Genomic DNA, 27,064 nt, shown 5'->3' on the forward strand with positions numbered 1-27,064 from the left:
GTGTTAGCCAGGATGGTCTCCATCTCCTGACCTCGTGATCTGCCCACCTCGGCCTCCCAGAGTGCTGGGATTACAGGCATGAGCCATTGTGCCCGGCCTCTTTTCTTAATTTCATTTTCAGATCACTGTTAATATATAGAAATAGAATTGAATTTTGTAATATTGATCTTGTGTCCTGCAGCTTTGCTGAACTTGTCTATTAGCTCTAATAGTTTTGCTTGGTTGGTTGTTTTGTTTAGAGACAGGGTCTTGCTCTGTCACTTTGGCTGAAGTACAGTGACACCATCATAGCTCACTGCAGCATTGAACTCCTGGGCTCAAGTGGTCCTCCCATCCCAGCCTTCTGAGTAGTAGGACCACACAGCAAGCACCACCACACCTGGCTAATTAAAAATTTTTTTTTTTGTAGAGAGAGAGTCTCTCTATGTTGTCCAGTCTGGTCTCAAACTCTGGCTTCAAGTGATCCTCCTATCTCAACCTACCAGTGTTGGGATTACAGGCGTTAGCCACTGCACCTGACTCTAATAGCTTCCTTTGTGTGGACTCTAGGGTTTTCTATGTATGAGATCATGTCATTGGCAAATAGAGATAATTTGACTTCTTGACTTCTTCCTTCACAGCTTCATAGCCTGGCCTTTTTTTTTTTTGGAGATAGGGTCTCGCTCTGTCACTCTAGCTAGAATGCAGAGACACAATCATGGCTCACTGCAGCCTTGCCCTCCTGGGCTCGGGTGTTCCTCCCACCTCAGCCTCCCAAGTAGCTGGGACCATAGGCTCACACCACCACGCCCTGCTGATTTTTATACTTTTTTAGAGATGGGGTTTCACCATATTGCCCAAGCTGGTCTTGAACTCCTGGGCTCGAGTGATCCTCGCGATCTTCCTGCCTCAGCCTACCAAATATTGGGATTACAGGAGTGAGCCACTGTGCCAAGCCCCATTCTGGACATCTTTTATGTCTTTTTATTGTCTGATGGTTGTGATGCACCCGCTCAGTCTTAAATGATGGTTTTACTGGGTTGAGAGTCCAGCCAAAGTTGTTTTCTCTTCATTACTTGAAGGTATCACTCCTCTATTATAATCAGTTTTGCTGATGGCAATCTGATTTTGCTTCCTTTTTGTTGAATGTCTCAGTTTGTTAGTAACTTTTAGGATTTTTTTGTTTTTGTTTTTGTTTTGTTGTTGTTGTTACTTTGTTTTGGGACAGCGATCAATCACGGCTCACTGCAGCCTCCACTTCCCTGGGCTCAAGCAATCCTACCTCAGCCCCACAAATAGCTAAGACCACGGGTGTGCACCACCGTGCCCAGCTAATTTTTTATTTTTGTAGAGACAGCATCTCACTATGTTATCCAGGCTGGTCCTGAACTCCTGAGCTCAAGTGATCCTCCCACCTTGGTCTCTCACAGTGCTGGAATTACATGCATGAGCCTCTGCATTTGGCCAGGATTTTTTTTTAATACTTTAATAATCTGAAGTTTTACTATAACGTATCTGTATATAAGCTTTTTGAATTTCTATTTAATTTAATTTAATACTCAGGATTCTTAGTTTCTGAAGACTCATGTCTTTCATCTGAAAAATTTTCAGCCATTGTCTGTTTAGATACTGTCACCTCTCTTTCATTCTCTTTAGTTTGTCTGAACCCTAAAATATATACTTTAAAACTTTTGGATTGCTGAACATAGTGGCTCATGCCTGTAATCCCAGCACTTTGGGAGGCCAAGGCTGATCTCTTGAGGTAAGAAGTTCAGGAGCAGCCTGGCCAACATGGTGAAACTCCATCTCTACTAAAAATACAAAAATCAGCTGGGCATGGTGGCTCACACCTGTAATCCCAGCTACTCAGGAGGTTAAGGCAGGAGAATCACTTAAGCCTAGGAGGTGGAGATTGCGGTGAGCCGAGATCTCTCTACTGCACCCTAGCCTGGGTGACAGAGCGAGTCTCCATTTCAAACAAACAAAAAATTAGCTGGGCATGGTGGCATGTGTCTGTAGCCCCGGCTAGTTGGAAGGCTGAGAGGCAGGAGGATCCCTTGAGCTGAGGAGTTGGAGGTTGCAGTGGCAGCTGTGATCCCGCCACTGTACTCCAGCCTAGGTGACAGAGTGAGACCCTGTTTCACAAGAGAAAAAAAAGAACAAAACCTTCTGTATCTAGCTTTTACACTTAACTTTTTTTGGTTCATCAGTCTTTAGCTGTATTCAGTTTTCTTTTGTCTCAATAACTATGGTTTTCATTTTTAAAGTCTCTAATTGGTTATTTTTCAGAACATTTGATGGATGCTGTTTTATCCTTTAGGGGCCTGAGGATCTTAAATATTTGAAGCTTTTTGGATGCTCTGTTTTCTCTGCTTTTGGGGCGGGGGAGGCCCATGGGGGTCAGAACCCAGGTTCTTCCAGCCTCCTCAGAAGTGGCCTGCAGTCCTTCTGTGTGTAGCTCATGGCCGCTGAGAAGCAGCCCTTGCTCACCACTATGTTTCTTCATTTTCTTCCTTAGAGGATACTTTTTTGTTTTGTTTAGGCATGAAGACAGTTTCCTTTTTTGTTTTGGTCGTAGCTATGCATGCATTAATTTATGTTTGTATCTTTAAGTCATTTTTTTTGGCACAGAAGGGTGCACTCTCTGCATGTGCTCACTCTACTGACTTGAAGTCCCTGGACTGCTTCAGCAGCTGATTTATGGATCACTGGCAAAGCACTGTCTCCTAAGGTCACTGTGTGGTCTTTTCACCAGAGACTTAGATATACATTTTAATGAAATGGTATGTGGTTTTTCTTTCCCTTGGCAAATTCTCTAATGTCTTGGGGCACTTTAAATTTCTTTTAGGTTCTTTTGGTCCAGAAATGAGATGCTGAGAATGATTGAACAGCGTAATTGGCCTGATGTGTTTAGTACGCACAAGGAGCGCTGCTGCTTCAGTTGGGTGTATGCCTGTTTAGGCCTCATTACTCCTCCCACTCACAGATTTTTGCTATCCCAAATGGCCTATCCACCAGCCGCCTTTGAATTCCTTGTCTGGATATCTTTTCTGTTTAAAATTCATCTCAGGCGAGTCCCCCCCCCCCCCCCCAATTGACACTTTTGGGTTTCAGCCAATAAATTGCTTGAGGTAGATTGAAATGGTAAGTAGATGGCCTGGCACAGTGGCTCACTCCTGTAATCCCAGTACTTTGGGAGGCTGAGGCAAGAGGATTGCTTGAGGCCAGAAGTTCAAGACCAGCCCTGGCCACAGATTGAGATCCTATTTCTACAAAAATATAAAAATTAAAAAATGTACTGGGTATGGTGGTGCACCTGTAATCCAAGTTACTTGGGAGGCTGAGGCAGGAGGATCCCTTGAGCTCAGGAGTTTGAGGTTGTAGTGAGCTATAATCATGCCAGCGTACTCCAGCCTGGGTGAAAGAGCAAGACCCTGTCTCAAAACAAAACCAGAAAAAAGAATGGTAAGTAGAAGGATAAAAGCTCAGCTATAAGAGAGTCATTCATCATTGAAGTAATATTTGTTGAGCAACCACTGTGTTCCGGTCGTGGTTTTCAGTACACATGGTGAGTACAATGAAGACAGAGATGAAACAAGTACTAGGGTCCCTGCTCTCACAATGCTTACAAGCTCTTAAGTGAAACCAATCAACAAATAAAAACTAATTACATATAATAGCAAAGTATGATAAGTATTATTTAAAAAGAAGAGGATACTATGAGAGAATATAGCAGGGACTTCTAATTTAAATTTTGTAGTCAGGAAAGGGGTTTTCAAACTTCTTAAAAAAGCAGTAGGACATTTTCTTCCTATGAAATGTTATGTGGAATAGGAGTGGAGCTACTCTTACTGGAACAAGATTGGGGCCTAACACCCCTTGTCTGTTCCCCTTCAGTGACCCACCGTGGTCACTGAAGCACCCTGTGGCATCCTCAGATCCCCGGAGCACAGAATATGAAAATCAGTGCTCAAGGACCAGCCCCTGTCATTTCACAGACCAGTTAGCTGAGACACACAGGGCCTCATTGTCCAAAGTCATGCAGGTCACATAATCCACTTAGTACCAGAGTTGGAGCCAGAACCCAGTTTCCCTAAGCTTTCTCCCAGTCTCCACTGTCCCCCTTTCCTTCCTGATATGGGTTTTTCTGTTTTGTTTTGTTTGTTTGTTTTGCAGTGGCACGATCTCAGCTCACTGCATCCTCCGCCTCCCTGGTTCAAGCGATTCTCCTGCCTCAGCCTCCCGAGTAGCTGGGATTACAGGCGCCCCACCACCATGCCCGGCTAATTTTGTTGTTTTTAGTAGAGACAGGGTTTCACCATGTTGGCTAAGCTGGTCTCAACCTCCTGACCTCAGGTGATCCACCTGCCTTGGCCTCCTAAAGTGCTGGGATTATAGGCGTGAGCCACTATGCCCGGCTCTGATATGTTTTCATTATACAATTATGGTATTTCAATCTCATAATCTCAAACATTCTGCAGATCTTTTTTTATTTTATTTTTTATTTGTTTATTTATTTTGAGACCGAGTCTCACTCTGTTGCCGAGATTGGAGTGTGGCAGCATGATCGTGGCTCCCTGCAGCCTCAACCTCCCAGGCTCAAGCAATCCTCTCACCTCAGCCTCCTGAATAACTGGAACCATAGGAATACACCACCACACCTGGCTAATTTTTGTATTTCTTTTTTAGGGATGAGGTTTCACCATGTTGCCCAGGCTGGTCTCAAACTCTTGGGCTTAAGCAGTCCACCTGCCTGAGCCTCCCAGAGTGCTCCCAGTGAGCCACTGCACCTGGCCTGTCGTTTTTTCCTGTAATTAATTTTACCCATTATTGTTCACACTGCCCTTCTCATTCTGCACTATGTCCCTCATCTGTATCCTTAAGAGTTTGTAGCCTTGAAAGATGATATCCCACTGTTATTTTGTTTTTATTATATTTCTGATATGAATCAACTCTTTCATTTTCTGCTAAGTAGTCTAACACATGCATCCATTTTATTTAAGGCTCTTATTTTGGATATCCAAGTGTGTACATTAACAATCACACTAGTTGGTTGTCTGATTTGTTGGCTTAGCTTTTCTCATCTCTTCATTTATCTAAGTAAATAATAGAATTATTTCCCGGGCACTGAGGTATTAGTAAGGGTTTCATTTTGACCTCTACTTTTAGTGTAAATACTTGTGGAGTTTTTGTCATTTTGTTTTGTTTTTGTTTTATTGTGCCAGAAAATTTCTGGACCTGTGTTTGAACAGTGTAGGAAGGGGGAGAAGTGGTGAGAGTGAAGAGGCCCTGGGAGACTGAGGCTGTGCTCTCTGGGTGGTGCCTACACAGACAAAGAGTTTTGTTGTAATTTGGGAGACTAGTCGAGAATTGATGATTTGGGGCAGAATGGTGGCATGATGAGAGCTGTGCTTAGGAAAGTAATTTTAGCTGCGAGAAATCAGATAAGCAACAATAGAAAGGTTCCCTGGACACCCGTGAACCAATAGAAAACTTAGAATATTTAAGTAACACTAGCCAAATGAGGGCTGAAATGTGATGGTGGCAGTGGGGATAGAAACCAGGAACACAGTTTTAGGAGCTATTGACTACATGAAATAAATAAGAGGCCACAGAATGACTCTGAGTGGCAGAGACAGTCTCACGATGGGACTACCCTGCCAGAGACGTCCATCAGAGCCTGCTCAGCAGCTCGCACTGGATAGCCCTTTTGTTTCAGCTGCCCTGGGATAAGCTGCCTTTATGAATTAAGGAGCTGTCTGCATCAAAGCGGTAGACAGACACCATCGTCCTATTTTTTCACCCTGCTTGCATTCCCATTAACTCCTCTTCAGCAAAACAAAAAAATCAAGCCTTACTGGTTTCCCTACCTCCTGATAGCTACCTACCTAGTTTGCTTGGCAGACGCAGTTCTGCAGGCTACTTTCTTATCAAGAGTTGGCAATTAGAAGAGGCCCTTGCAGAGGAGGTGGGAGTGCTCCTTGAAGTCCTCATCAGAATGCAATTGCTGACCGGGTTCATTAGGCTACGGATTTGCAGCAAGACTTGAATTCTTTTGCAAGTAGGTGTGTTTCATTTTTAAGCTTCCAAGGAGTGGTACCTGCACTGTGTGCTACCTCTGTCTTCCTGTCCTGTCATTTGACTGCTTTGTGGACTTGCTGGTGGAGAGCAGATATGTGTTTGCCTTCTAATGAGTTGTCTTCTTGTGCCTCCTTTTTCCCAAAATGCTCTGTGGGGAAGACTACCTTGTAGAGAAGACCCTTTATTATGTGATTGTTCTGTTTCCTTAGAGACAACAGCAACGTAACGCATTAGAAGCCAGATCTGTAGAGAAAGAAGGCTTTGCTACACGGAGTGTAAAGGTTTAATAGCTATTCTTTGCCTTTATGTTTTTGCTACCTTAAGCGCTGGGCTGATAATGATTATGTTTATCTTTGGCAAGATGCTGGAGCCCCTAAAACTTCCCAGGGAGTTTCTATTTTAGGGACAGCCCACTATTATCTTTTTTTTTTTTTGAAACAGAGTCTTGCTCTGTCACCCAGGTTGGAGTGCAGTAGTGCAATCTCAGCTCATTGCAACGTCTGCCTCCCGGGTTCAAGCGATTCTCGTGCCTCAGCCTCCCAAGTAGCTGGGATTATAGGCACCCACCACCATGCCTGGCTTATTTTTGTATTTTTAGTAGAGATAGGGCTTTATCATGTTGGCGAGGCTGGTCTTGAACTTTTGACCCCAGGTGATCCGCCTACATCAGCCTCCCAAAGTGCTGAGCTTACAGGCGTGAACCACCGCGCCCAGCCCCACTGTATCTCTTCTTGTTTGGAAAGAATATGTGAGAGTCAGCCTGTCTTCTGTAGCAGTGAATTCATTTACATTTTGGAAAACATTTCAGTTAATGACCGTGTGAACAGGTTGGGAAATGACCCTGTATCACGCATTTCATTGACCCCTCTGTGAGCAGTAACTTGTCAAAGCTTTTAAGATGCCATCTTTTCTCCTCTTAAATACAGGGCTTAGCATCTACGTAAAGTAGGAGCAACTTCCTAAGTTTAATGAACAAGGAGAACAAGGAAGGAGGGATTCATCATGGAAAGGTTTTTAAAATAAAAAAATACATTTCTGTTGATTAGATGATCCAGTTTATAAGACTCTTGACTGCTTTTTCAACATAATGATGCTAAATTGAGCAATACTGTTAAATAGTTAATTTCCTAACTTCTGTCTCGTTTTACAATTCTGTCCCTTTCTAGAGCTAGAGATCTCGAGATATCTGGCTTCCTCTCCGTGTCTCTCGACACTATCTAGTGGTGAATGGATTTGTGATAAACTTTTCCTTCCTGAGAAATAGTTCATTAAACAAGTCTCATACCACAAATGGCTATACTAAATTGCTACAAATATAAATTGAGGCATATATGTCTGTTGGTAGGGAAGTTTTTATATTAACAAATTGATTAATTAATTGTACGTGATCAGTAAACTTAAATGCACTTCTTAGAAATCAGAAACCTCATTGTAAGTATATAACATGATATTTATGCTACACTTACAGTACCAAATGCTTATTTTTTTAACATCGTGGTTTTCCAAAAGGTGTTTTTCCTTGTTTGTTTAACTTCTTTGCTTTGGCAGATGACCATAGAACCCAGTGAAGTAACAAGAAATGGTTGGTCCATTACATAGAGATAGACAAAGAGCATGCTACTCAAGGAGATCAAGAATGATCCACACTGTCCACACCAGAATCATCCAGTTGAAAGGGCTTTTAGAACCTGGGCTCCTTAATATTTCACCAGAGCTGCAGCTTACCAGCATTTTAGATCAGTGTAATCCCTATGTCCTCTTCATCATAATGGAATAATAAGAACACTGGTTTTCTTTCTAGATGATATACTGTTTTCACTTAAGGATCCACAAATAGGTCTCTAACCACGAATTTTTGAAGAGTAGTAGTAACTACAAAGAGAGAGAGAAAGTCGGACACAGTGGCTCATGCCTGTAATCCTAGCACTTTGGGAGGCCAAAGCAGATGGATCACTTGAGCCCAGGAGTTCGAGACCAGCCTGGGCAGCATGACACAACCCTCATCTCTATAAAAAATACAGAAATTAGCTGGTGTGGTGGCGTGTGCCTGTAGTCACAGCTACTTGGGAGGCTGAAGCAGGAGAATCACTTGAGCCTGGGAGGTGGAGGTTGCAGTGGGCCAAGATTCTACCACTGCACTCCAACTTGGGTGACAGAGTGAGACACTGACGCAAAAATAAAAAGAGAAATACCACCTTCATTCTAATGCATTGTGCAGCAGAGATGCTGCCTGCACCTTGAGCACTGTCATTTGACACTTTTCTTTTGAAGAAAGTTAATCTTTAATTAAGTGAACATTTTTTGTTGTTGATTTGTTCTGTAGCCTCCCTTTTTTTTTTTTTCTGCTCTCTCCTTAGAGACCTGTTCCTCTCCCAGCGCTAAATGTGATGTTCCAGGAGGAATACCAGTCATAGCATGGGGCCTGCTGAATGCCTGAGTAGGCAAGTGACTCAGGGCAGGCCAGAGGCTTTTCTGGGGATTTTCAAATTGGGTTGAAGGAAGAGGTTTTATTCTCCAGTGGTAAAGCTGTGAAATGCTGGGCAGAAACTATTTCTTCTTAAGCATAAAAAGCTGTGGGGCATGTGTAAAGCCTGACCCAAAATGAGATCTAAGCAAAGGTAACAGTAAACGTCCTAATGACCTTCCAATATCCTGGAAGCCAGCTGCGCCCCTACCTTCGTGAAGTTGGTTATGAATTTAGTTAGTATTTAGTTATGGAGCCCAATAAGTTCCTCTTCCCCACACCCCCACACTCCCCCTCCTCCCCCTGCTCCCCCTCACCGCTTAAACTACTTCAAGTTAGATTTGAAGCTAGTAGTCCTGAATTGGGGCGGTGTTTCTCGAACTTGACAACTTACTGTTTCTTGAGAACTCTAATCCGAAAAATTCATTTGGATAATACAGAGATGCCTGAAATAAAAGAGTGTTTGTGGATTTGATCTATTCGATGGCTTTAGAAGCAGATAAAAGTAGTGTCTGATACTAATTCTACCATGTGACCTTGAACACGTTATCTTCTTTGACTTTTATTTGTTTATTTGCAAAATACCACCATGAGTAGTAGTGAGAATTCATGTAATGTTTCTGAGGGGCCTGGCTCAGTGCTGATGCATTTTCACACTCAGCAAATGCTTAGGCACTGTCTCCCCCCGCCAACTCTCCCCAATGCTGCAAAAGTAAAGAAATGTATGCAAAATACACAACAAATCCTGTAACTGTTAACTTCATAGGATTTTTCATATTATTTTGTTGTACTGGTTTTTATTTATATCAAATGAAATAAGTTGTAGTCTTTGTTATAAATGATCTTACATGTTTTTGGTTGTAAATTATCGTCATATAGGATTTGATCTAAAAATTGTGATATATTAAGCTAAAGCATATCTGTTGTTGCTATGACATGATTATGAGGACCAATTATAAGCTTCTTGTGGGCAGGGGCAGTCTTCAACTTGTTTTGTTTTGTCTTGAAACCCCTAACAGTGCTAGCATGAGTAGGCCGTGGATTTTTGTTTGTTTGCATACTATGGCCCATGTTTATTTAAATGGAGCTTGTGACTAGAAAGGTTTTCTAGAGCTACTGAAATTTCAGGAGCTGTTTTTCTGATAAGAGAAGTGAGAAAATGTGTAACTTTGACCAGTCCATGAAGGACATTCCAGAATAAGTAGCTGGGAGAAGGGCTGAAAGCAGGGGCTTAGAAGAAGCAAAAGAACAGCTTGCTGGAGAGAGATGGGAGACTGGAGAGGTTTGATAGATAAAAGAATGATGTAGTCTAGGCCGGGCACGGTGGCTCACGCCTGTAATCCCAGCACTTTGGGAGGCCAAGGTGGGTGGATCACGAGGTCAGGAGAGCGAGACCATCCTGGCTAATACGGTGAAATCGCGTCTCTACTAAAAAAATACAAAAAATTAGCCAGGCATGGTGGCGGGCGCCTGTAGTCCCAGCTACTTGGGAGGCTGAGGCAGGAGAATGGCATGAACCTGGGAGGCGGAGCTTGCAGTGAGCAGAGATCACGCCACTGCACTCCAGCCTGGGCAACAGAGCGAGACTCTGTCTCAAAAAAAAAAAAAAGAATGAAGTAGTCTATAGTGTGGGTTTTGCATCTGTTTTAAAGTATGATGAAATCTGCTTCATCATCTAAAAGAAGAAAAAAGTCTGATTCAAGTGAGTAGGGAAGATATTTTCAGAAGTAACATAGGTGTCTAGGGTTGAGGGCGAAATAGCTGGCTGCAAAAATATTAATAAGAGATTAAGTGTATTTTGCTAAAATGGTTACCTCCTTTGTAAAGCATTATTATGGGGAATACAAAAAGAGAAGTCAAGCAAATGAAAGCATTAGGGCGTAATACATTCTTTTCCCCTTTCACACCAGTAGTAATAAACAGACCCCCCAAAAATCTGCTAAAGGTCCCCAAATGCATGGCTAGCAGACAGCTGGCTGTGTAAAAGAGAATTGCAGGACACTAATCTTAACCTCCACAGCTAAAAGAAATGTTCTGTGGAAAGAGCTAATGCACCAATAAATTTAAAAGTAAAGGGCAGGGTTAAGTACATGGCCGTCTGCATGCCTTTCCACAGAAGAGGCTCTATCAAAGGGCCTGGGGAAAAGGGACAGCTCTGACAGGTACCCCAAATCTCACTTGTCCGCCAGGCTTCAGCTGGCTTTGTTCATTTCCTCCTTTTTTTTTTTTTTGAGACAGGGTCTTACTTTGTCACCCACTCTGGAATGCAGTGATGTGATCTCAGCTCACTGCAGCCTTAACCTCCCAGGCTCAAGCAGTCCTTCCCTGCACAGCCTCCTGGGTACCTGGGACTACAGGTGTGTACCACCAAACCCAGCTAATGTTTGATTTTTAGTAGCGATGGAGTCTTGCTATGTTATTCAGGCTGATCTCAAATTCCTGGATACAAGCAATCCTCCTGCCTCGGCCTCCCAGAGTGCTAGAATTACAGGTGTGGGCCACTGTACCCAGCCTACTCCTTCATCTTTAAAACTTTGCAATTTTAAGTGGAAATTTTGTCTACACAACATCAGTATTGTACTTTCACATCCTTGGTTAGAGATTCCTATCCAGACATTGTTTACCCCTGGGTATAAGTCAATTCAAAAAGCCAAAATGAGTCATAACACTCAATGTTGATTTTAAGCCCATTGTTAAACTTTTTTTTAGTCAACAATCTGGTTTATATAATAGATAATTTGCTCATTAAATGTATGTATTTTGCTAGGCTGAGATTAGAAACCTAGAAGATCTTTGAAATGGAGATTAGATTTTAAAGTCTTCCTGATAAGATCTCAAGCCTGATGGTTTATGTTCAGAGAGCCATTTAGGACATTTAGGAGTTCTAATAATATGATGGGGAAAGGGTAAATCACTCAAAAACTATAATCTGCAACTATTACTGCCTTATCTTCCTATAGAAACAGCAGGAACTATGATCTAACATCATGCTGTTAATGTCATGGCTTTTTTTTTTTTTTTTGTAGAGTAAATATCCTTAAACGTTTTCCTGAAAGTGCACCCGTGAAAGATAGTAGACAGTACTCTCAAATGACAGAGAACACACACTCAGAGCCACACTGCCTCGGTTCAAATCCTCTTGCTTCCACGATTTGGCTCTGTGGCCTCAAAAACATTACTTTTCTCCATGCCTTAGTTTTTTGTTTTTTTTTAAATCATCTGTAAAATAAAGATAATGGTATCTACTTCATTGGCTTAGTGTAATGAAGTGAATCCATGGAAAATGTTCAAACTTAGTCTGCCATATAGTAAGCACTCAATAAATATTGTTATTATTAGTAAAGACACTCTCCACTCTGCTGATTCTATTACCAAGTCATATATAGTAGAAGAAAAAAAATGACAGACCAAGCAGTAGACATTAATAGAGTTAAGTAGAAAAGAATATGCCACTGTTCCCTGTGAAGGGGGAAAAAAGCCTACTATTGCTGCAGATGCTACAAATACATCCACCAAATATAACAGCAAATAATGTCATTATCCCATTTTTGGAGAATAGTCTCACTACACCTAAATATAATAGATTACTTCTTACCCACTCTCTACTCCTATTATATTCCACAACATGGCGCTGACTCATGAGCAACAAATATTTAAGGAGTACCTACTCTGTGCCTCATACTATGCCAGATACTTCAAATATAATGGTAAAAATATCACAGATTTCTTACAGTGTAGTAGAGGAGATCATCTAGACTGGTCTAAGGTGTTTTCTTTACTCTCATTTTTGAGAAGTGATGGTGGTAACGATGTGGGGAAATTGTGGAACTTTGGATCTACTCAAACAATTTCACAGGTTTTCTACTAAAAGTCTCAAACTTCTACAGCATAGTTTCTCCTCCCTCATTCCCTCCCCCTCGCTCTTCCTGTGTGTGTGTGTGTGTGTGTGTGTGTGTGCGCGTGCTTGCATGCATGCTCATATAACACTTACCTCTCAGTTTGCTTTCTTAATGATAATAATATAGGCTCACTTTAGAAATTTGACTCCTTTTTTAACATTAAACATCTTTTTCTCTTAATATCAGGAAAAATTAAACTGAAAAGGTTGGAAAAGTGTTGGAAAGTATAAACAAGCAGGAAAAACTGCCCATAATTCCACTTATCTTAACATTTGAGCATATTTCCTCCAGATGTTTCATTTTATGCTTATTATGTAGTTGAGTGTGCTGTGTGTACATATAAATAATTTTATATGACAATTGTGAAGATAGACTAAATAATGTATTTAAAGCTCTGAAGTGCCTGATAGATATCAAACATTCAATAATTGTCAGCTATCATTGTCATTTTGCCCTTCTTTGTTACCTTCTATATGCTGAGCTTATTTCCAAGTAATCAAAAAGTCTTCATAAGCACTATTATTTAATGACAGCATAATATCCTGTAATTATGGATATACCATGGTTTACTTTTCCTTTCCTTATATTTGAACACTTAGGATAATTTCAAAATTATCCTATCATATATAACACTTCCTGAATATTTGTTAATATAAATCTCTCTGTGCATTTCTAATTAGTCTTTGGAATTGATTCCTAGAAAGAGAACTACTGAGCCAAAGTGTTTGAATGTTTTCTAAGATCTTTGATGGACATATTGCCAAATTGCTTTCTAGAAATTTGGCTTAACTTTTTACTTTCACTCTTGACTAGTAGTAAATTAAGGACCTATGTCAGAAAATCCTCTCTACTCTTAAGGATTGCCTTTTTAAAAAGATCATTATTTTTCCCAGAGAAAGTGGTCTGTAATTTTTTTCCCCCACCCCGAGACAGGATCTCACTCTGTCACCCAGGCTGAAGTGCAGTGGTTTGATCGTGGCTGACTGCAGCCTTTAACTCCTGGGCTCAAGCAGTCCTCTCACCTCAGCTTCCTGAGTAGCTGAGACCACAGGCATGTGCCACCACACCCAGCTAATTTTTTAATTTTTTGTAGGGATGGGGTCTTGCCATGTTGCCCAGGCTGGTCTCCAACTCCTGGGCTCAAGCGATCCTCCTGCCTTCGCCTCCCGGAGTACTGGGATTATAGGCATGAGCCACTGTGCACAGCCTGTAATTTTTAATTAAATTTTTTAGGTTGGGCGCAGTGGCTCACACCTGTAATCCCAGCACTTTGGGAGGCCGAGGTGGGTGGATCACCTGAGGTCAGGAGTTCGAGACCAGCCTGACCAACATGGAAAAACCCCGTCTCTACTAAAAATACAAAATTAGCTGGGCTTCGTGGCACATGCATATAATCCCAGCTACTAGGGAGGCTGAGGCAGGAGAATTGCTTGAACCTGGGAGGCGGAGGTTGCGGTGAGCCGAGATCATGCCATTGCACTCCAGCCTGGGCAACGAGAGTGAAACTCCGCCTCAAAAAAAAAAAAAAAATTTCTTTTGAGTCATTTGTATTTCTTCCTTTTAAACACACATGTTTCCTTTGCCCATTTATCTAATTGGAATCCCTGTAGTTTTCTTGTAAGTTTGTGTGAATCCTGTATGTGTTAGGCATTTAATTTTTGTTGTCTCACATTTGTTCAGGTAGTTGCTCAAATTTTTTTTCCTTCTTTTCTGATAATTTTAACAATTCAAATTAATTGATGTTTTCCTAATTTTCCATTGTTTTTAGCTAAGAAAATCCTCTCTATTCATAGACCTATATATTTTCTCTTAATTTATATAGTTAAACATCTATATTTAAGTCTTCTTTTTTCTTTAAGAGACAGAGTCTTGCTGTGTTACCCAGGCTGGCCTCAAAATACTGGGCTCAAATGATCCTCCCACTTCAGCCTCCTGCCTAACTAGGAGTGCAGGTGTGCTCCGTCATGCCTGGCTTCTATTTAACTCTTTAACACCCTAGAAATATGTTTTTTTTATGGGATGAGATAATCTCTGTATTTTCCCATGCATATAGCAGTTTTTCTTCTATTAAGTATTTACTACGTTGTATTATAATGATTTTTTCTAAATTTTTCTTCTTTGTAAGACTTAAGTTTTCATCTTTTTAGTTTTTATTCCCAGAAGCTAGCACAGTGCCTGCCACATTATAGGCAAATATCCGATAAATGAAATAAATACACAGTTATATATAATCTGTCCTGAAATATTTTTAAAGGTACAAGTTATTCATCTATTCTTACAGATGATTTTAAAACCCTTAAGAGAGATTTTATAGAAATTTTAATTTCTAGTTAGTCTGTATTTCAGAGCATCGCCAGAATGAATTGGAAGGGTCTGGCCACCAGGGAACTGCATGAAAAAATTATTTCTACCAGTAAGCTCAATTTGTGCTTTGTAACAGATGTGTTTCCCCAATAACCAGAACCTCTGTTTCTGTTGTCTAAGCCACCCTCTCACTGCACAGGTCCCCAGACCTCTCCTACCCCGCCTAAAAACAGTAAATATAAATGTACGTTTTCAGCCAGACTCGGTGGCTCACGCCTGTAACTACAGCACTTTGGAAAGCCGTGGCAGATGGATCACCTGAGGTCAGGAGTTCAAGACCGGTCTGGCCAACATGGTGAAACCCCGTCTCTACAAAAAATACAAAAATTAGCTGGGCATGATGGCAGATGCCTAATCCCAGCTACTTGGGAGGCTGAGAGGGGGGAATCGCTTGAACCTGGGAGGCGGAGGTTGCAGTGAGCTGAGATTGTGCCATTGCACTTCAGCCTGGGCAACAGAGCTAGAGACTCCATCCCAAAACAATAAATAAATACGTAAGTAAATGCACGTTTTTAGTGTTCAGAATACTGAAATGAACAGGTACTGTTTAATGACACTCATATATTTTCAAACTTGACATTTCATCTGAGTTCTATTCTTCTATTTTCAACTGCTTTCTAGACATCCACTTACCTGTACTTACTATCAATGGTACTTCAAACCCAACCATTTCTAAACTAAAATCCTATTCACTCTTACCTTCCTGCTCATTCTGTCTACCCATCCCTCCTCCTTTCCAACCTCAGATCTTGTTACCTACTCTGTGTTTTCTAGTTCGGATATTTTACCACCCAGTAGCCAAGGTAAAAATCTCTTATTCTTTACTTCTCTACCCTGTGTACTTAATCAGTCACCCTCTCTTACTGGTTTTGTCTTCACAATAGCTTTCCGTTTCTCTCGCCCCCATCTTCAGTACCACCGTCCATCTTCATAGTCACTGATCTGGGCAACTGCCATAACCTCTTACCTGGCCTCTCAGCTTCCATTCCCCTGCTTCTAAATATATCCTCCATGATATGTTTATTTATTATATGGGGGAAAGATTTCCCTCACCCCTAGAAGTTCAGAGTCACTGAACTGAGGGTAGGGCTTGGGTATCTTATCTTACAGAAAGCTTTTCAGATGATTCCCATGCACACTTTTGATAAAAGACCAGCATCTGCAAGATTCTGGGGTGAGCTTTTAAAATGATGTGATGGTCACATCGATTTTTGACTTACATTCAGTGCTTCCCCTGCTGCCTGCAATATAAAGTTCAGATATCTCACTTTGTGATAGGAGAAACTCCTTTCACATCCTGGCTCTCCTCTAGCTTTCTAGATGTGTTTCCAGCTACTCCCTTTCAGATGCCTTTAGGCAAATAAGTTAGACCCAGTATCTCATGTATTTTTGGATTTCTATGCCATTTTACATACTATTTCTATCTGGGGTTCTCTTAATTTTTTTTCTGTATCCGGAAAACTCTTCTCAATGATGCCTCCTCTCTGAGGCCTTCCGTGACGATTCTTGCCCCTTGTTCCTCCAGGCAGAAGTACCTGATCTTCATCTGTGGCTCTCAGCACTTGGTCTATCAGTCGTCCCTCGGGATCCATGGGGGTTGGTTCCAGGAGCACCCACAGATACGGAAACCCAAGGATGCTCAAGTCCCTGAAATAAAACTTGAGTTTTATAGTGTTTGCATATAACCTATGTGCATCCTCCCATATACTTTAAGTCATCTCTAGAGTACTTGTAATACCTAACACAATGCCTACACACACATCCTTCGCAAGGATTCAGTGTAGTACCTAGCACATGGTGAATTCAAGTTTTACTTTTTGGAACTTTGTGGAACTTTTTCTCTGAATAATTTCCATCAGCAGTTGGTTGAACCGACAGACATGGAGGGCTGACCATACTTCATTGCTGCACTCATTACATGGCACTGTGATGATTTGCTTGCATATTTGTCTCCATCTATGTACAGTTAGGTCATTGAAATAAAGGTAATCTTTTGTTAGTAGGTACGCAGTTACAGTGATGCTTTCCCTGTAATTAAGAAGTACCAAATTCTTGCCAAGTCTTTTAAAAACCATCTCTACTGACCTCCAGATACTTTCTACCTATATCATCATCTGCTTCTATCCCATTGAAAAAATGATATATCTTATTAACAAAGAAGGAACCTCCCACATTTCTGGAGCATGTGATAGATGGTGGCCATTTCAGTATCATGAAACTCAATAGTGCCTATACCTTGCTGAGATCTGTACCAAAGGAAGATACAGATACAGAATATCTGGTGCTCAAGGTACTCAACTGGTTTTAAATGTTAAAAATCAGCAAAACCAATCTAATAAGTTGTGCCAATTCTGTTTTTTTAAGTTTCTATAATTTGTAGCATTAATGTCTGCTTTACACCTGGAAATACTCTTTTCAGTTATGTCTTACAAGAACAGTGAAGGTTTTGTATGTTTGTTTAAGCCAGAAGTCATTTTTTAGTGTATTACTTTTTTTTTTTTGGGGGGGGGGGGAGACAGGATCTTGCTCTGTTGCCCAAGCTGGAGTACAGTGGTGCAATCATAGCTCACTGCAGCCTTAACCTCCCAGGCTCAAATGATCCTCCCACTTCTGCCTCCTGAGTAGCTAGGACTACAGCACGTGCCACCATGCCAGACTGATTTTTATTTTTTATTTTTTGAGACAGGATCTCACTCTGTCACACAGCCTGTAGTGCACTGGCACAATCTCAGTTTCACTGAAACCTCAACCTCTCTGGGCTCAGGTGATCCTCCCACCTCAGCCTCCTGAGTAACTGGGACTGCGAGCGTGCACCACCACACCCAGCTAATTTTTGTATTTTTTTGTAGAGACAGGGTTTCGCTATGTTGCCCAGGCTGGTCTCAAATTCCTGGGCTCAAGCCATCCACCTGCCTTGGCCTCCCAAAGTGCTAGTTTTACAGACGTGAGCTACTGCACCCAGCCAGCAGGCTAATTTTTATTTTATTTTATTTTATTTCATTTTATTTTATTTATGTATTTATTTTGGAGATGGAGTCTTGCTCTGTCACCCAGGCTAGAGTGCAGTGGCATGATCTCAGCTCACTGCAACCTCCGCCTCTCGGGTTCAAGTGATTCTCCTGCCTCAACCTCCCAAGTAGCTGGGATTACAGGCACCCGCCACCACACCCAGCTAATTTATATATTTTTAGTAGAGACAGGGTTTCAACATCTTGGCCAGGCTGGTCTTGAACTTCCGACCTTGTGATCCACCCGCCTTGGCCTCCCAAAGTGCTGGGATTACAGGCATGAGCTGCTGCGCCTGGCCAGCAGGCTAATTTTTTATTTTTCTATTTTTTTTTTATTTTTGTGGAGACAGAGTTTCACTGTGTTCCCCAGGCCATGTTATGCCTTCTAAGAATGCATCTGAGCTGTTGGCTTTTATGGTGAATTGTGGCTCTAGTAGAGGTTCTATCGTAAAGACCTCATCTAAGTTTGCAAGTGCTTCTTTCATTTTAAACTGCAGACATATGCCTGTCTTTCTAGCAAAGCATGTTAGGAGTTCAGAAAGACTGACATTTGGGGGTCAGTTACGATTAATTTATAGTTTATAATATAACCATTACTGTCTGGTTTTGAATATTAGAGAAGCTTTGAAATTTGTGCTATAATAGTTGAACATGATATATACCAAGAGATATTGGTGATTATAAAGATGTTTGTGGTATCAGACCATATTGTTACAAATCATGAAATTTTATTGCATGGATTTATGTTCTAGGAATTAGAATTTTTTATTCTCATTTTTCCTCTGCGAATACCAAAAAGAAAATTGAATGCAGTGATATCTTTAATATTGAAATATAGCAGGTGGCCGGGAATGGTGGCTCACATCTGTAATCCTAGCACTTTGGGAGGTTGAGGTGGGTGGATCACTTGAACCCAGGAGTTCAAGACCAGCCTAGGCAACATAGTGAGACCTTGTCTGTATTATTTATTAAAAATTTTAAAAATGTATATAACAGGTAACTATATTAGTTCTGAAAGCAACGTGAAAATGTCTTTATCTTCTTTTGGAAATAGATTGCTAATAATAATACATTAAAGAAAAGCCCATTCTCTTTCCAGGACCAGAAAGCTGTTGTGCTGGGTTTGGTTCTTTCATAGGGATTGTGTCTTTGTTTCAGTTGGGCAATTGATATAAAAGAACCAGAGGCAAAAATATAAATATAGGACTAAATGTAAGCTAATCTCTGTGTTCACTTCCATCATTAGTCAACCTAAAACAACCAATTAATTGACTATAACTCAGCACAACCACTAGCATTAATAGTCTTGAAAGTTTGGGACCTAAGTAGATATCTGTCTGAAGACAGGTAGTCAGATAAATAACTGGGAATTGACTTCTACCCTAGAGAGGCGCATTTCAGTTCTCAATGTCTTACTTAGAGACCTGTCACACAAAGGGAGGAATGTAGAACAATAAGCATAGTACTATGGCTTAAAAATCAAGAGACCAAAATATGTTCCCTGCAAATTACTTTCCATCTTGGATCCTCTCCATTAAATGGAAAAATCATTTTTAAAAATCCCTACACAGAAATGCAATTGGTTTAAGAAGAAAAAAAAATGCATAGAGAGAGATGGAGAGAGGAAGAGATCCTTCTTTAACGTCTGGGTTTCTTGGCTCTCCCTGAAAGATTTCCCCTTGAGCTTTTATTTGAATGTACTATGAAACCTGCAAAACAATAAAGACTGTGGTCCCTTAATAGTTACCAAGAATTGCTGAGTATAACCTCTCCAAGAACGTTATACACAATTGACTCTGTCCTTAAACGGAAGGAGAAATCAGAAGGTAGTTAGTTCCCAAGCACCTAAATATGAGAGAAGGACTTTCGGCTTCAGTTTTATGCTTTTGATGGACAAATCTGAGAAGTATAATCATGCATAACTTAACAGTGGGGGATGCATTCTGAGAAATGCTTTGTTAGACAATTTTGTGTTGTGTTAACATCAGAGAGTGTATTTACACAAACCAAGGTGGTTTCCCCTGCTGCATACCTAAGCCATATGTTGTAGCCTAGGTTTGCAGCATGCACAACCGTCAAGGTATGTGTAAGTACACTCTGTGTATGTATATAGCCTCCTAGGCTACAAACCTGTACTGGAGGCAACTGTTACACAAGGGTATTTATATATCTAAACATAGAAAAGGTACAGTAAAAATACAGTATTGTAACCTATTATAAAAATATATGTGGTTTGTCGTTGACCTAAACATCATTGTGCGGCACATGACTGTACTTCTTCCAATTTAAAAGAGGAAGTGAGAAATTTTCCAGGAGAAGTGTTTAGCAATAGTCATTTGATTCCAGATGCGAGACAGAACCCTTTTGTAGCTGAACCTAGTAGGGAGGGAGAGGGGTTGAAGAATGGCTGAAAGGCAAGATACCTGGCACCTTTTTGAGAAGCTTGAATTCATTCCTTCAGGACTTTCACAAGAAGGAGAAATGGACAGACCTGAGTCCAGAAAACCTGCACCTAAAGACAAGTTACCAAAAATGCTAACCTTCAAGTTTAAGTTTGGATTAGGGGTTATAAAAGACAACATTCTAATTAGGGTATAGGTGTAAAATTTGGATTTGTTGTTAAGATTCTAGTACAGAATTAATCAAAGTTTGTTCCAGAGTCTTATTTTTGAATGTGGTATGTAACAGTTTGTTTTGGTTAAAAGTTTACAAACTAAGTCTGAGGGAAACCAGTGAGCTCTAACCAAATCTCAGGAACAGCATGCACCTCGATGTTATGACCTTTGTAATATACGATGAATGCCAGACACCTAGTAATGTTGTACCTAAAATGTAGAGAAATTCACTAAGGGGCAGAATTTAAATTCTTTTTTTTTTTTTTGAGACAGAGTCTCGCTCTGTGGCCCGGGCTGGAGTGCAGTGGCCGGATCTCAGCTCACTGCAAGCTCCGCCTCCCGGGTTTACGCCATTCTCCTGCCTCAGCCTCCCGAGTAGCTGGGACTACAGGCGCCCGCCACCTCGCCCGGCTAGTTTTTTGTATTTTTTAGTAGAGACGGGGTTTCACTGTGTTAGCCAGGATGGTCTCGATCTCCTGACCTTGTGATCCGCCCATCTCGGCCTCCCAAAGTGCTGGGATTACAGGCTTGAGCCACCGCGCCCGGCAGAATTTAAATTCTTATGTACTAAAACTACAAAGCAAAAGCCACCGAAGTTATGTCCTGTAGTAGTGTGTTTATGATCAGTTGCTTCTCCTGGTACCCACAGCTCAGTGGCCCTGTGGCTTTGTGAGAGAGAACCTCTTGCTGAATTTACTTAGGCTTGAAGTATCGATTTCTACCGCACTCCACCTGGGTCCCGCTGTGCTTACTGCGAACGATCGTTGGTCCCTTTGCTCTTATCATGCTTATCGTCGTTTCCCTTGTTTCCCCTAGTTGGTAATTATTAATATAAGGCAAATGTCTTTTCTTTCAGTCCTCCTCGCCCTCTGACTAATATGAATGACACCGTGGTTAGCCACATGTCCTCTGGAGTGCCCACTCCCACCAAGAGGTACGTATGTCTTGTGCCTTCTACTTGGGTGTTGGCTTTTGCTACTGATTTGCAGTGCCCCTCTCAGAAATGAGGCCTGAAAGGCAGGTTGTTCCACCGGGCAGAAAGGACTGGTTTGCCTTCTCTTCCTTTGGCCATCTTTTAGTCTTAATTTCTACTTTTTATTTTCCTTTTTTTCCCCCACTGACTCACAAATACAGCAACTGAAGTTTGGCTTTCAGTGGTGCCTCAGGTGGAAACTTCATTTGTGACAAGCAGTGGTGACAGTGTCAGCACAGATTAGGCATGTTTCAGATCCGTTTTTTAACCTGAAACAATGTTTTGATAGTCATGAGTTTCAACAGTTTTGCCTTTGAATTCTTTGAGTGTCAAAGATCATTTTTGCTCTTTGATTGGATGGTGTAAATTGAATTAATCCCTTATAAGATTTTCTCCTAAATCGTTCTGTATATGATCTATAAACATTTAAGTTGAAAAGCCCTAGTGTCTCTCTTTTGGTTATGCAAGGAGTTTGCTTTAGGGGCCTTCAAGGAACGAGAACTGTGTACTTCTTTCTCCTCTTTATTTAGTTTGCTCTTCTCCAAAAATTTTCTCAGGCAGGACTTGAAAGAACTATATAAAGTGGCTTTCTATTTGGTATAAGCTGTTCCATGACCAGAGCAATGCAAAAACTCCCCCAAGGGCACAGCCATTAAGGAATTCTTTCTAACAGTCATCACTCAAAAACAAGAAAACCGCAAAGACATTCCAGCCCACCCCCTAGTCCTTCCTGGAAAAAAAGCCATTTTGTGCCATATGTACCGATTGCTTTGGATTAATTCAGCTATAGAAACGCTATAGAAATTTTGACTATGTAATACATAGTGCTTAAGACAATGATGTTTGTTCCCATTGGCTAAAACTCCTGGGGCAATGTTGCTCAAACCTGACTGATGAGAAGAATCACCTGGGTCACTTGTTGAAAACAGATTTCTGGGACAACATCAGACCCAGTGAATTGGAATTTCTAAAGACAGGATCTTGAGAAGCTACATTTTTATTCCAGCTGATTCTTATCATCAAGCAAGTTTGGGCAATAGCCTGACAAGGAAGCTAACGAGTAAAGTGTAGGACTACCCTGAAGAGAGAAGTTAGGGACTTAATAAACCAGAGTGGCCTGATAATACATTACCTGCATGGAGACACAGGACCTGACCAGGTAAGAGTGCTTGCCTTTAGCCTTGTTAGGGCACTTTCCAGCAGTGAGAGAGTCAGGCCACTGCTTCTGGGCAGAGCTGAGTGGTGCAGGGCACCAGAGCATGGACTCTTGAGCCAGACTCTGTCTGAGTTGGAATGCTGGCTCTTTGCTTACCTTGAAATGTTCTCGTCTTCATTTTTAATTTAATTTATTTTTTTTTTCCAGAGACATGGTCTCTCTGTCACCCAGGCTGGAGTGCACTGGCCCAGTCTTAGCTCACTGCAACCTCTGTCTCCCAGGTTCAAGCGATTCTCCTTCCTCAGCCTCCTGAATAGCTGGAATTTCAGGCACCTGCCACCATGTCTAGCTAATTTTTGTATTTTTTTTTTTTCCGGAAGAGATGGGGTTTCACCATGTTGGCCAGGCAGGTCTCAAACTCCTGATCTCAAGTGATCTAACTGCCTCAGCCTCCCAAAGTGATGGATTACAGGCACAAGCCACTGTACCTGGCCTTGTTTTCAATTTTTTATCTCTAAAATGGGGACAAAAATAATATCTACCTTTTGGGGTTTATGTGAGGATGTAATATATTATTTTTATGACTTAAGAAGTAAACTGGAATGTGAGAATAAGTGAGGAAGAGACAGAATGATTTACCAGTAATGCCCTCTCAAGCAGGAAAGGAATTTTTATGGACGAATACAAAGCAATTAAGCCCGTCCCACCTACCTAGATATTACGATAACCCCTGCTGCCCTTGGACTTCAGTTTTTTATGTTAAACACCCATGGCATTCAAACCCAGACTCCAGATCAAAGATGTTTCCATTTCAAAACCAGGCAGATAAGGTGGCCTATTCAAATAATTCAGGTCATAGTTTTAATGTTAATTATAAGAATACCATCTCATTCAGTAGCATTTCCCATCTGAATTCTTCTCATCATTTACTAGTTTTGTCATGCTAAGTCACCCAAGTACATGAGGGTGTACACCTTGGTGCCCAGTGACGGGGGGTGGGGTGCCATGTGTTATATGTGCCACATTCAGTGACCACAGCTGAATGTGGCTGCTAGAAGCTGTTAGAAGGAGCATGGCTTTCTGGACAATGTTTTCTTGCTTGAGAAAACTAAAAGAAGGGAGCAGTAATAATCATAACCACCTCTGTAGAGGACTACCCCTTAGGCTTGCTGTGTTACACCCCCAGGCTTCATTGTAAGTAGCCAGCTGTGATTGCCAGTCACAAAATGGTATCTGTCATTTTTGAAAGCTGCTTCAGATAGTCTATAGCCTGGATTAAGATTTCATCTTAAAGTCAGCATTTCAGCCAGCACCTCTTTCTGTGGAATTAGCCCACCCTAGAGGTGGTTATCGTAAACTTTGCAAGGGCTGACCAGCAGGCCAGAGCGCGGACCAGAAAAGAAGGTTGAGCTCCGATCGATCAAGAAGCACAATTACTTGAGTAGAGGCTCCATAGGAATGAAATGCTCCTACCCTACCAATACAGCCCCCAAGATTACAGGGGATTCCATTTATATTCAGTATGAGATTGTGATATACCATGTGGAGACCAATTACCTAATTCATAGACTTGGCTTTTCATGGCCCCAGTAACCAAATAGTATAAATTTCCAGGTAGTATTCCACTTGCTTCCTTAAGGACTCCTCAGCTTTTCTTCCCTGCTCTGAATGTGGACAGACCTGTGTGGCCAGAGTCTAATGGAAGCCAGGAGCCCAGCATGTCTTGCTGGCCACAGAGCCTTACTCTGCCCAGACAGGAATGCTCACGGAGATAGAGCAGCTACTCTTCAGAATAAGAGGTTCCCTTTAGAACTCATCCTAAGACGTCAATCACTGAATGAGACAACAACATGCACAGCGATAAAAATGCAAGAAAAGTTTTAAGTGCTCTAGTTCCTACCTTTTTAATAGGCAGTGCATATAAAAACAGTGATAATCACAGTGGCCAAAAGTAATGCTGTTAGTCCAAATAAAAGATGATCTGAATGTAAGCTTTACTTTTCACAGAAGACCTTACAAATGGCAGAGATGATGACTGTCATATGAGATACCATAAATCATGTTCCTGAGAGGTTCCACTGTAGGGATTTGCCCTCCCTAGTAATCTTTTAATATCCCTAAATTGATATCTTATAACTGAAAAGAAATTTTGTCTTTTCCTTAGGCTAAATAGTTTCTTGAAATTTACTTTCTTTTGAAAGCATCTACATAGTACATTTAAAAGCAAACAAGAAAAAACTTTTCAAAGCTTTAAAACGTAGGCTTAAAATACCCCTCCCCTGTCCAATTTCCTCCGAGACCTGCGTCTAGACCTCTTTTTCCCCAGGGTTCAGAATGTGAATTGTGTTCTTATGCTCTGTACTGTTCTATTATTTGAAGTCACCTTATATTCAGACGAATATGGAAAATGATGCTAATTTTTTTTATTTGTAAATGTCTTCTAAAACTTTAGCTGTAATTGTTTATGGATACTTAAAGCTTAACAATTCTGTGGTAATTTCATATAACTATGGAAGTAACAAAAGCCTTCAATATGCAATTTTGTGCATTCAGTTGGTATATTAATATTATATCTCCTTTAGCTTCAAGTATTAAAATTGAACCTTAAAAGGCAAAACCCACAAAGCAAAGGCAAAAAGCAGAAAGGGAAGGGCAAGAGAGTACACTGATCATGAAAGCAACGGGAATGCCCCCAGGCAGCCCTCCTTCTCTGAGCTGCCTCTCTCTGTGTGCCTTCTTCGCTCCCCACCACTGCAGAACAGCTGCTCCCAAGCTGCTGATGCTTCCAGACACGCACCTACCTACAACCTTGCTCCTCCAGGGGTTGTGCTTTGGATTAGAAAAACGCAAGGAAGGATTCTTGTGTCCTGGATTGCATTACTGCCCATCCTTGGTGTATGTGACGGGCCATGCCCGTTAGAGCTATGGCATCAGAGCAGAGGGAGAAGAATTTCCCCCAAAGAAGGGTATACTGTCAAGAAAAGGAGAGAGGAGGCTGAGGTGGGAGGATGGCTTGACCCCAGGAGTTTGAGGCTGCAGTAAGCTATGATCGTGCCACTGAATAGCCTCTGCACTCCAGCCTCAGCAACGTAGCAAGACCCTGTCTCTCAAAAAAAAAAAAAAAAAAAAAGAAGGAGAAGAAGCAGAAGAAGAAAGAAGAAGTAGAGAAATCCCGGGAAAGAAAAATAACGGAAATTGTTAGCAGACCATGATTTTCCTACCTAGCACATAGCTGTGTGCACACATGCACACACGCAAGCTTTCCCATATACATTTCCACTTCCAGAATTTTCCTTCTTCACATAAGGCAGCCATCCATGTACAACTGCCGACGCTCCTACACCTTTCCTAGGAGTCTTAGCCACCTCCTGTGACAGGGACGAGGTCCAGGGTATCCAATTTATACCCATTCATCTGGACCAGGCCTAGGTATCTCCTTTTGTGATTCGTTAACCCATTAAACCATGAACCAAATGATGCATTTTAAACACTCACACACACAGTATACAAAGGTAAAGATCTGCAAATAGGATAATTGCAATTTAAAGACATAGGGAAAAGGAAAGTAACAAATAGCATGGCATATTAAGCCACATTTGCCTGTTTCATCCTGAAACACCACTAAAATGACAGCCAAGAGGTTTTTTGTTTTTTGTTTTTTTTTTTAAGTAAAAACTCACAAGAACAAAGAAAAATGGAAGAAGAAACAATAGCAACAAAATTTTGGTAGCAGCCAAGCAAATGGATGAGTGGTGATGAACTTAGCAGAGAAAAACTAAAACATAGGCTAAAAGTAAGACAAGCCTGGAAGAAAGCCAACCCTAGGAATTAGAACACTCTGGAAACACAGATTCAGAATGATTGGCTCATAGTCCCTAGAGAAGGTAGAGGTACTCAGAAATTACAACTATGGGCTTCTCTTTTGGGTGGCTTCTGAAAAAAACTATTTTATGTATTATATCACACCTCCCTTTGCATAGATGTGTTTTAGAAGAGGTCTTTTTTCCCTAACACCCCACTTTTATTTCTCTCAACAAATAATATTTTCCCAAAAATAGAAATAGTTCTTTCTATTCTGTTTGGTTCAGTTGTTGATGATGTATTGACTTGGGACATAATACCATCTTTGGATGGGGAACTGGTAAATATTTGAGCCTATAATTCTGAGTAGTCCTAATTGCTAGCACTTTTAGGTAAGGGCGAGATTTTATCATAGCATATTTACTTTAATTTATACTTCATAAGAAAGAAAAGCAGTTTTTGAAATCAGAAGATGCCACAGTATAAATATTATTTCCGAACTGTAGAAACCTGACCAAATTAAGAGATGAGTTAATAAAATAGTACACACATACCTTAGAGACACGGCAGGTTTGGTCCCAGACCACCGCAATAAAGTGAATATTGCAATCAAGTGACTCATACAAACTTTTAAATTTCTCAGTACATATAAAAGTTTAGCTTACACTATACTATAGCCTTGTAAGTGTGCAGTAGCAATATGTATTTTAAAAGTATGTGCCTT

At 41.1% G+C, this 27,064-nt stretch overlaps 1 protein-coding gene across 7 annotated transcripts in view; it reads left to right on the plus strand.

Moving 5' to 3' along the window:
• Positions 1 to 27,064, plus strand: part of DTNB (dystrobrevin, beta) — a 285,440-nt gene that overhangs the window by 155,881 nt on the left and 102,495 nt on the right. For all 7 annotated transcript variants that reach the window (XM_011950445.1, XM_011950464.1, XM_011950471.1 and 4 more), the window contains exon 9: positions 21,267 to 21,344. In XM_011950445.1, the coding sequence (XP_011805835.1) occupies positions 21,267 to 21,344 (78 nt within the window). The remainder of the gene's footprint in view (positions 1 to 21,266; positions 21,345 to 27,064) is intronic.

The sequence above is a fragment of the Colobus angolensis genome, unplaced genomic scaffold (genome assembly GCF_000951035.1).
Source record: "Colobus angolensis palliatus isolate OR3802 unplaced genomic scaffold, Cang.pa_1.0 Scaffold109, whole genome shotgun sequence".
In the NCBI taxonomy this organism is placed as follows: domain Eukaryota; kingdom Metazoa; phylum Chordata; class Mammalia; order Primates; family Cercopithecidae; genus Colobus; species Colobus angolensis.